The 11763-nt window shown below is 37.1% G+C and overlaps 1 protein-coding gene across 1 annotated transcript; it reads right to left on the bottom strand.

The window, feature by feature from the left end:
* Positions 1-5198: 5198 nt before the first annotated feature.
* On the bottom strand, positions 5199-6556 carry LOC149241721 (cysteine-rich receptor-like protein kinase 2). The gene is made up of 4 exons (XM_089370636.1): positions 6307-6556; positions 5962-6196; positions 5663-5807; positions 5199-5546 (listed from the first exon to the last, which is right to left on the bottom strand). The coding sequence occupies exons 1-4, from the start codon at positions 6554-6556 to the stop codon at positions 5199-5201; spliced, it is 978 nt and encodes a 325-aa protein (XP_089226762.1).
* Positions 6557-11763: the final 5207 nt, after the last annotated feature.

Genomic DNA, 11763 nt, shown 5'->3' with positions numbered 1-11763 from the left:
TCAATACAATTACAGAAGTAGTTATAAGTGATAACATAACAGGAATTCCAAACCAAAGTAGACATGTTAAGGAACAGATTAAGACATGATTCAAAGGCACAAAAACATGAAATAAACCGAGTAATGCATAAGAGATGTTGAAGCACACGAACAATAAATTTTGATAAAAGTGTTTGGAAGAAAATTTGTGAAATCAATCCACTTTGTTTAGAGATTGTATAACCTAACCTTTTTCCATACATAGGCCTTCAATTTCATACAAAGATTTACATCACTCCAATGCCTCTCATCAAGAACATTAACCTTGTAGTCTCCATCTTCTCTCCAAATAGCTACAACCACAAAAAAGTGAACACAACTTTCTCAATGTTCTCAGTCTGAGCGCACACTTCAAGTGCATTGTGAGATGCTTGAAATTCAATTTCTACATGACTTCCTATATTACACAAGCTCACATCCATCAAATCTTCAACCCTCCTATACAATTACCAAAATGCCAACATCTTTAACTCAAAGTTTCACCAACTTACATCATAGCTTGCAACACTTTGAGGGTGTTCAAAGGTATAGAAGAGACTCGAACAACCTCAATTTACCTAAGGGAAACATCTTTCATTGCATCTGTACTTATTACAGTTTTTCTTTTGCCCACATATAAAATTTTCACTCTTATTCTCCTTTGTGGTTATGCAGCAAGGGATTGTCTGAGATGATGACCCACATTGACATCTCTGATTAACAAAAATAGAACAAGGAGCAAATTCCCCATGGTGACAAGTATTTTTATACAAACATTTTCCACAAGGAAGAGCATTTTCACATATCTCTGAGGAGCTTGGCAATGAATCTATGCAGCTCTTCCTCTGGTTATTGGAAATGTTTGATGGACCTAAGAACCAACAAGAGACAAGAAGAAATAAAAACCCAATAACGTAAATATCACGATTAATATGGCAAAAAGGAATTGCACTACAAATCCAGGTGTTGTGAGCCATAATGTGTGTAATGTTCAATGCCTTTATCTTTGAATTTTCCTTACCCTCTATCATCACAATCATTACCTAGTGTAGTGAAACGTTGTGCTCGACAGACTTAGTAACCATTAGAATGGTACTAATAAAGCATGTATGATATTGATGGTTAAAACAATCACGGAACAAATTTATCCTTCAATCTCACATATAACAATCCTTTCCAACAACATTTGAATTTTCAAATGATGCATGTGAAAAGATTTTCAGTAGGTTGAAAAAGTATTTCCAAGAAAGTAAATGAAACAAATACTTAGTAACCATGCATGGTTCCCTTCGTAACATCTATTGCCCAAAACTTTTCATAATTTCTGGTATTAATACTCATGAAACCAGATATAGAATTGATGAACAGAGAAATCCAACAATATATTTTTCCATTGACATATATCGTTCTATCAAGATTTTTCGTCCAGAAATTCAGGATATATTGTATCATATTAGGGAGTATATATTGTTCTGTAATTATGGAGTCAACCTTTTACAACAGAAAACCCTTATGCTTCTCAAATAAATGTTCTTGAAACCTATGACACTATGAATCATACTCGTTGTACTCTGATTACTAGACAAGAGAAAAGTGGGTTTGCTCCATGAGTCGGCAAATGGCCCTACCATGCTATTAGGGTATGCCCATTCATTAAATTGGATCCCTTCAATTTAACATGTGGAACTAGACCATGATCAAGGTTAGGTTTCATATTATAAATATCCAATATAATTCCTTGAATTCTTATTCAATCAAAATTTTCCACAAAGAATGTCATTATTCTAACGAACAAAAAATAACAAAACATGCTCTTACCTCCTAATGTTTCCAACTATATGTCAGAATCTAAACAAACCTACAAATGTGATGAGGGTTGTTCCCTAAGGTGGTAATCTAAATGATCAACCCCTAGATAGTGACCATATTAATCCTGACTGTTCTTGAAGAGAATCTTCCCACTATCGACAATCTTGGTGAAGAAGTCATCTAGCAGAGTATCGAAAAACTGCTCTACTTGTTGAATTTTGTCAATCAAGCTCACTTGGTTTTTAGCATAGTTCTTGTCGCTCCATTGGGATATCGTGGACCTCACATCTAGTTGGCTCCAATGCTTCTGCATCAAGGATTATGCCTTGCCAACCTCATAAAAAAATGTAGGCCAACTACATGACCCCTTTGAGGCCATTGGGCCTATTCCACTTTGTAAAATTGGCATCAAAGGCCTTATCATCAAATTGCAAAAACTATTTCCCACATGCTTCAATATTGGTTTCTATTAACACCTTATTCTCTTCTTCCAAGTTGATGGCTTCCAGCACCTTGATATGCTCCTCATCATGTGCCTACACTATTAGCATTCAGTGCCATGGAAACATTCTCTACTACATTCTGGTATTTTTCCAGCCTATAATTCCACATTTCGGTAAATATCATACATCTTAGAGCTTTCAGCTCTCATCTATATATTCATCAAGCTATCTGTTTCCCACTGGAAGCTGCAATTTCTGCACCAATTGGATGATTTCCCTACGCAGGGACCTTAGCAATTTCTGCACCAATTGGACCAATTGGATGATTTCCCTACGTAGGGACCTTAGCAATTTCTGCACCAATTGGATGATTTCCCTACGCAGGGACCTTAACAGGCAAGACTCTGTTGAAGTCAATCCATCGACATGAAATTGTGGGGAGAGATTGGTTGTTCTATATTTTCTAGGTCATGTATCAGGGTGGTGTAGAAGCCATTCACATCCCAAAATATTGAATTCACAGATAAGGAACATGAAATTGTGGGGAGAGATTGGTTGTTCTATAATTTCTAGGTCATGTATCAGGGTGGTGTAGAAGCCATTCACATCCCAAAATATTGAATTCACAGATAAGGAATTCATAGCTTCACAGAAGGGTATAATTGCACCTTAACAGGCAAGACTCTGTTGAAGTCAATCCATCGACATGAAATTGTGGGGAGAGATTGGTTGTTCTATATTTTCTAGGTCATGTATCAGGGTGGTGTAAAAGCCATTCACATCCCAAAATATTGAATTCACAAATAAGGAATTCATAGCTTCACAGAAGGGCATAATTGCAGCATATTCTTCAACAAATCGTAGCTCTTGAATGATAACTCACTCCCATAAACTTGAATATGAGCCTCGTCTCCTGCAGCAGTTGAAATTCTTCAAGAAGTTCTCTCTTTTAAGGTGGACCGAAAAGGGCTTCAAAAAAAGCTAAATGAACCCGCCTTGGACTTTGGGATTTGCAACTACTATGGAAATAATTCAAAAGCTACTTCCTACCATTCAAGTGCTATTTCTTTTTTAAGGTTCAAGGCATTGAATTTTCAAACATGGATAACATGTTATTTGTGCACATGATTGCCAACTTGCCACATTTGTTATACTGCAAGTTGGTAGGCTTTGTTTGGGGTGGAAAGGAAGGGTAGGGGTACTGAAGTTGTATGATAAGTGTTGAAATTCTCAGCACATAGCAACAATCTTAGCAATCAGACGTAACCTATTTACTTTATATCAACAAAACACTGAAATTACCATCAAACTGCAAAATCTTATTTTCATAAGGAAGTAGGAAGTGCATTGAGATGCAAGCCCATCATGTCACAGTGAGCCCTTCCTGATTCCTTCCAGTGCAGTGAACCCTTCTTGACGCCTTCTAACTGCCCCATCTCAGAATACATTGTTCAACGTATTGAAACTGACTCCCATAAAATTGGATATGAGCCTCGTCTTTGACAGCCGCTGAAATTCTTCGAGAAATGCATCTATAACATAACAACCTTTGGAACAAATCAGTCAAGATTTGTAAAACCTATCCTTCTAAAACGTATCTATTGTTCTTTTCCTAGAACTAGAAGTAAATTATAAAAAGAGAAAAACTCAAAAGTAGAACTAAACGGAACTGGAATTTTATAAATCTGGAATAGCATGAACCGAAGGTGATGAGAACAAGAGGACCCAAAACATCTGATGCAGTGAACCATAAATCAAATTCAAGCATCCCCTGAAAATTTCTCGGTGCTTTATAGGATAGTCACTTTCTAGAATCATTTACATAATGGTTTGTTAATGCAGTGGCTCCATTTCGAGATTTTCTGATACCCAATAGATTTTTCTGTACAGATTCCATCCATTCTGATGTATCGGAATCGCCAAGGCGAACCTTACACAACCCTCGTTTTTGCCATTAAAACCATTAGGTAATGATCTGTGTAAATCAATGAAGTCGGGCAGTTAAGCAAGGAAATTTGTTACCAGTTCAGCCTACGGATTGAACGACCACACACTTTTCGATCGTCTAACAATTGATCGTACGGTGTAGATTAGCGCAGAGTGACAGCTTAACGGAGTCCTTCCCAGAAAAAACGGCGTAATTAAAACTAAATTTAACATTTCCATTAAAAAATGAATTTCCTAATTTCTTAATTTATTTAATTATATATTTTAAAATATCTAATAAATTTAGATACATCAGTGTATACCATGTGGAAAACTGAAATTATCATATTAACTTACGAAGGCACCACATCACATGACATCATGAATTAAACACGTACCAATATATATAAAATCCCACTATGCGATTTTTGTCTTTGTAAAATACAAAATAGCTTAATGTATAACAATTGATGAGCAAAATATATTCATATATATGGGAATCTTTTTATTTTAATATATCAATATATAACTTAGGAAAAATATATTAATATATAAAGTTTTTAATTTATTTTTTATTAATATTATATTTTAAAATTTAAAATTTGTTTTTTTCTTTATTATAAGAAAAAATTATTAAATAAAATAATAAAATTTTATTTTTAAATAAAAATGACTTTAAAATCAAACAAATTTAAAATTTTCCATTTTAAATTTAATCTGTATTAAAAAAATTTAGGTCAATAGGATCAACAAAATTTGTGCCCACATATAGACAACTCCATCTACAAACCGCATACTGCTTTATCCCTGATTTTAAATTTAGTAGGACTGTTTCCCGCCGGGTCAAGATTGCGTGCCCGAAAGTGTTTAAATACACAATTTGACCGCACCAAATTGCCTAACAGCTAATGATGCACTAGGGCGTTAAGTGGTAGTGTAATTAGCTGAGATAAAAAAACGCTAAGAAACACTGCCTGATTTTCATCTCGGCTCCAGAATTCCTCATGAAGGATCAACAGCTGCAGAATGGATTTCGGAAGGTGTCGTGGAAGAAGTCGCTGCACTGCTTGATGTTTTGTCAGGATCAATAACTCTACCAGCTTTAACTTGGTCCCGTGTTCCCACACCATCCAGATCTATGAAAGCAGGCTTTGTTGGCGATGGAATATTTTCTCGCTCCGTTGTCAACATCCACACTACCTGCGACATTGAAGGCCGCAAAAATGAAGCTGCTTGTGTGCAGAGCAGACCAATTTTAATCACTCTATTCCCTTCCTCCCACGAATAACTGCCCTCCAATATGGAATCTATAATTTCCAGAGCTCTTTCTGCTTTATACAGTCTCCATGTCTGCTTGCCCCACACACCAAAAGAACATAAAACATTTATTAGCGAGGCATCGCAATGCTATATATGAAGATTTTAGAAAATTTCCACCTGAAAAATGCGATCCATATGAGCCATACCGCTTCGATGAGAGACTCTGCGCCTTGAGCCAAACTGTGATTCTTTCTTCCGCTCACAATCTCAAGTAGAACAACTCCAAAGCTGAATACATCTGCTTTCTCTGTCAGCTGTCCGTGTGAGGCGTACTCAGGTGCCATGTAGCCTCTGCATAATGCCATTTACAATGAGCTCTCCATATCGTAACCTTCTTAAAATGCTATAAAATTTTCAGATATATGAGTTGTAGTTTACTCATATATTATATTTTATTAAATCAACTGGCGACATCAAAATATTGAACTGGAGAGATATTTCTTACAAAGTTCCTGCAACTCTGGTGCAAACGTGGCTCTGATCTCCAGCAAAAAGTTGCGCTAAGCCAAAGTCTGTTATTTTGGGTTTGTGTTTATTGTCAAGTAAAATATTGCTTGCTTTAATATCTCTGTGGATGATCCGAATTTCAGACTCCTCGTGAAGATATGCCAGACCACGCGCAGTTCCAACTATGATTTCATATCTCTCTCTCCATTTAAGTGAATGACCTTTTGTTGTATCTGTAATTAATACATATAAACGAGTAAAAAAAGTTAGCAAGCTACATACACAAACTAGAACAATTCCAAGATCCATGCAATCACTAAGCCGTTAAAGAGTGAGAAGCAACCGAATATAATCCTGTCCAGACTACTGTTTTGGAGGTATTCGTAAACTAGTAGCCTTTCAGAGCTTTCAACGCAGTAACCAAGCAATTTCACGAGATTTCTGTGTTGAACACGACTGATTAGATTTGCTTCATTCAAGAATTCGGCGTCTCCTTGCCTTGAGCCTATTTTCAGCCGTTTAACTGCAACCTCTCTGCCATCAGGTAGAACCCCCTGTACATCAAACAGCTTTAAATTATTTCTATTGTCCATTATCACTTGGAACTATTGCTGGCCATAACTCTATATTTCAAAACCAATTAACGCCTACTTTAAATCAGCATTTAATTATTTATATTCTGCATTACAAAGTGAGCTGTTGCTGGATAAATCCCTAATTCAACTGAAGGTAATGATTTAACACTTACTTTAAAAACGGACCCAAAACCTCCCTCGCCAAGTTTGTTCCTTGCGCTAAAATTGGAAGTAGCTTCTCTCAGAATATGGTACTTGAAATTGAGTTCTGGATTCACTGTAGGAAGCGATAAGTTAATTTCCCCTCCCTCACCTGCAAACACAATTACATGGCATCTATTTATCTTGAGATAAATCGATAAATGAACAGTTCATAAGCTACCTGCTAATAAGGCATAGCGCAGTCTAATCAGCCCACAAATTCGCTGAGAAAACAAGAAAACAAGTCCATAATTTCGCTAGGAAAATAATAGAAATTCTAGTTTGATTTTGAGAACTGTAAATTTTTGTAAATTTAGGTTGCAGTTAAAATTTTAGGTTTTAAGGGTTTTTCCTATAGCGCTGAATCTATATCATCCCTCCAAAAAGTAGTTAAAGACTCCCACAATCAAATTTCTTACAGAAATTTTCACTATCTAAAAATGTGTCATCTAAAGAAAAATTGGAAAAATTGTGGCCTCGTTAGAAAACGCCGGCACTAAGGCACACAGTGAATGACTTCACAATCTCAGGACCTGTGGTTGTAGTTGACCGTTTCGAACGTTTCCGTCGAATCCACTTGCATAGACATATGGATGCAATTAATCCAGTCATTGCGGCTAGCACACCTAGAGCTATGGGCAGCGCCTTAGAACCTTTCGCTCCTGCAAATTTACACATATAAGCTTGCTAAATTAGCTATGTTTAGATCACCGAATAAAATCTTTACAGAAGCAGTATATCCCTCCTCACCAGCGTAAACTATGGTGAGAGAAGTACGTTTTAGTGCACCGAAAATGAGATATTTTGGGGTAGTAAATTGGCTATACGCTTTATTTCGCCAAATGAGCAAAACCACAATCATTATAAAATGAACAAAACGCCGATAATTATACGATATGCGACAGAAATAACGGATTCCGGAGTACTCTCGCCTGGCGATGACCGCGGCGAAATGGTGGAAGTATTGAAATAGCTTTAAATTTCGTAATGCAAATCGCTGTTCCTATATCGCTAGCTCCAGTTGCGCATGCCATGGCAGAATTATTCAACAGACAGGCAACGGATATCTTTGACCGACCGACAACTAAGCACGACCGGCAATTTATTGGGGATAGAACTCTCCGACACTGGGCTAAGATATAGATTTCCCTCGAATCCGAAAAATCAGTGTGGAATTTAACATTGTGCACAGCTTTTTCGATAGTATCTGAGAGGATTTTCATAGTAGCATTTCCGAACAGCTGTGGGACAACATTCATAAGCTCTTATGACGTAATTACCACTGAAAAATTTTCACCAGCAACCAGCACGACATCGTATCAAACCCTTACGGGCTGCTGTGGCGAAGCCCTGAATCCTTCGGCGATGAAGGCGAGATCCCACTGGAGCATATACTGCCCGGTAGAAAACCTGCGGAACAAAGCGACTCGAAACGTGGGAGTGGTGACAGTCATGGAGCACTTTCGAACCGCTGTCTTGTGCATGCTCCTGTACATGCGGAGAGGGCATCTTGCGGGATACCGTGACAAGCGACGCCGGATATTTTGCTGGATATCGTCCGGGATCTCTCGATGTTTCAGTTGCACTAAAGATACAATTCACCACACACAAATGTGGACATCCGTATTTTTTCGTGTAATAGTGGAAAATATCTCTTTAAATAAAAAAAGTTACCAATCTAACTCAATAAAATTTAATTGTAACTGTCATTATAATTATTACTTTTATAGAATCGCCCGCCTAAGATATCCATGGCTCCATAGAAGAATCACTACTTTAGGTTACAAGTTTTAAGTTTGCATTTGGATTTTGTAAAATAAAGTTTAATTTATTTATTTATTTTTTTTATGTGTTTTTAATTCTTTAATGAAAAATAGTTTTAAGTTTGAATTTGGATTTTCTAAAATGAAGTTTAATTTTTTTTTAATATGTTTTTTTAAGTTTTTAATGAAAAATTGTTGAAAATTATATATAAACATTTATGTAATGAAAAATAAATATTTATACAATAAATAAATATTTTAAATGTTATTCATGGTTAGATTTGAATGAAAAAATATAAAGAAGGAAAAAAGATAATTAAAAAAACAATTAGGCTTAATTAATTGGTTTAGTTGTTTTGATACATGTTTATTATAAAGAATAACTATTTTTTAATTAATTTTGTAATAATTAACAGTGATATTTTATTATTGTTATTTTGTATAAATTGAGTGGGGTTAATTGTTAAGATTATGGTTTTTCTCTTCAAAAATCATATGTTTAATTTTGGAAAGGGTTAGGGTATGTATATTGGAGAAAGTTGGTGTTTGTAGATATCAATGTGAAATTGACAAGGTACCAATATTACCATTTTAGGTTACATGTTAGAGAGGGACAAAAAAAATCATTTAGGAAAATATTGTTGTTATTATTTTAATTAAAATTAGATAAATTTACACTCACACAATTAAATTAATTTTCAAATTTTTATGAAAATTCTATTTTTTCTTATTTTTATAAGAATATTTTTTTTCAAAAAATATGTATACCTTGACTAAGAGAATTTTCAAAAGTTTTTACATCCTATAAAGCTTATCTCATAAATGAGAATATTTTTCTCTTGCACACACACGTTTTTTCATTACTAGCGGTAGTGGTTCTAGGGCTCCATAAGAATTATTAATTGTTGATAAAAAATTGAAATTGCTATTATATGAAAAACCCTCAAGTAAAGGACACTTAATCAACATAAAATACTTAGGTCCTGTTACCACTCAAACCAGTAGGGGACCTAAAGGGGTTCCTAAGAGGGCAACTGCTAGTTTAAGGGCAATGGTGGAGGCTTAGCCCACTGTCACCACAACTAAGTCTCCCTGCTCTTTACAGACTTTCACCGATGGGAGAAGTTCTGGTAGTGTAGGGATCACTTGTAAAGTATATGTCAATGGATAAGTGAGAAGTGACCTTGAAGACTCTTTCCCAAGGATGGAGTGTAGAATGGAGCTTGCTTGCTCTTTAAGCAAGGGACTTGGTCCACTAGGGATAAGGGGTGAGTAATGGAGGGTTGAGGGAGCACGGATAGGCTTATAAACAGGTTTCTTGATCCCTATAATCGTTGGGAAACCTGGATTCCCAAATGGCCCTTGACAAATAATCTTTATTGAGAAGTGGGACCAAATGGGGCCAAGTGGACATAGCCCAGGTTCAAGGATCGAATGTAGCATCCAATGATGTTCCTACCTTGGACAAGGTGAGGGGAAAGGACCCAACAGGAATATTTACTTCAAAAGGTTGAATTGATCCTATTGAGATCTAGCCTTGGGGATGCCTAGGCACAATTCGATCTTAGAGCTATGGCTTGGGATTCCTGGAGATTCCACCATTAGAATTGACTCAAATTTGGAGGATAGGGAGAGGACCCACCATCACAGTATCCTATAGGAGATCGAAGTTTTTCCTTAGGTCAATTCCCGTGAAATTGATGCCCTAGGTGACCTAATGGGGCTAGACTTAGGGGAAAAGGGGGAAAATGGTAAAAAGAGGGTTAAAATGATCACCCTTTTTTAGGGATCAGTGCTTAGTGTTAACACCCAGGTTGTTCCCTATGACTCCCAAGGGAATACGGCCGGGGTAACCACTAACCAAGCTTTGGATTACAGTCTCTAGCCAAACTGGATTATCAGATAGCAGAAGAAATGCTAATGCACAGCAAGTACCACATTCATTTGCTGAATGAGTTGAGGATTAAACATGAGGCTGGAACAGATGTATTGGGCATTTGGGATTCTTTCCTCCCTCTATTCAAACTCCCTCAGGTCAACCAGTTTCCTGACCTGATCCACCTATGTGCTGAATCCTACGACGCCACTCAGAGGGCTGTGAATGACCCTTCAGGCTCAGTGGTTTTCTATGTCACCCCTGAAGCCATCAGAGACATGCTCCATTTCAAAACTGAGAAGAAATTAGTCCCTTTATCACTGGCTGATCTAATAAAGCAAGGAGCCAAATTGACAGATGCCCAGATCACCAAGCTAAATCAATTATATATTGCCTCTGACACAGTGAAGTACCCTCCCATTTCTCATGTTTACCTAAACCAATTGGGCAGGGACCTTGTAGACATGATCAGTCCCATTCTGGGCTATAATTCTATTGAATTTGTTGATGAGACTGTGCTGGTGATGATGCTCATGTTTGCCCCTGGCAAGTCTCCAATCTGCTATGACTATGCCACTTACATATCTGACAAAATACATGAGCAATTGATGAACTTACCAAGAGAAAGGGTGTTCAGATACACCTCCTACATCTACCACTTGATTTTGTATTATCAACATGAGAAGTTCCACTTTGCTATAAAGAGAGTGGATGCACAAGGAAATCCAAGGTCAGTGGTGTATTGGTCCTCTGCCTTCCACTGCAGATCTGTTTCTCCATACACCTATTGTGAATTTATAGACCTCTTCATCCACCCAGCCATGTCTCTGCTCATGAGCTCACCTCCTCCTAGGCTAACTGATGAGATGCAGAGGATTCTTCAGCTGTCCAAGGCATACAGCATCGGGGATTGGTATTATTACCAACACCACACAGTTATCAGAATATATGGGTGTGAGCTGCCCCCATACAGATTGCCCAGATATGTGCCCATGAGATTGTTTGCCCTGGAATACTTTAGGCAATTTGGGAATGCTGATGTGCTGCACTTTTCAAGCAGAGGCAAGAAAGCACAACTCAAGGTCAGAAACCAATTAGGCCACTTCATCTACAACAAAAGGGAGGAAGGTTGGCAAGAAGCCGACAGCATGTTAGGATCCCTTGGCCTACAGACCAGTTTCCTTTGGAAACCTTATGACCCCAATCACTTCATAACTCTAAGAAGGGTCAAGTATAGGTTGTCTGGTTATGACCATGTAAGGTTGCCCCACATAGAAAAATATGCAAATCAAGCAAAATGGAGGAGGGGAACCTTAGAGGAAGTTGCTACACAAGAAGAATTAAATCAAAGAGCAGTTAGAAATATCCAAAAGATGGCTGACTTG

The sequence above is a fragment of the Pinus tabuliformis genome, chromosome 8 (genome assembly GCF_031772625.1).
Source record: "Pinus tabuliformis cultivar Carrire ecotype Pingquan chromosome 8, CPIR1, whole genome shotgun sequence".
NCBI lineage: Eukaryota > Viridiplantae > Streptophyta > Pinopsida > Pinales > Pinaceae > Pinus > Pinus tabuliformis.
Note: the sequence above shows the minus strand (reverse complement) of the source record. Positions and strands in the feature narration are given on the sequence as shown.

Excerpts from the sequence above, each read along its gene's own strand:
- LOC149241721 (XM_089370636.1), bottom strand. The coding sequence starts at position 6,556 with ATGGACAATAGAAATAATTTAAAGCTGTTTGATGTACAGGGGGTTCTA. Across the intron at positions 6,197-6,306 it reads TCTGGACAGGATTATATTCG|ATACAACAAAAGGTCATTCA; the intron begins GTTGCTTCTCAC and ends TATTAATTACAG. Across the intron at positions 5,547-5,662 it reads CAGAGTCTCTCATCGAAGCG|ACATGGAGACTGTATAAAGC; the intron begins GTATGGCTCATA and ends TGGGGCAAGCAG.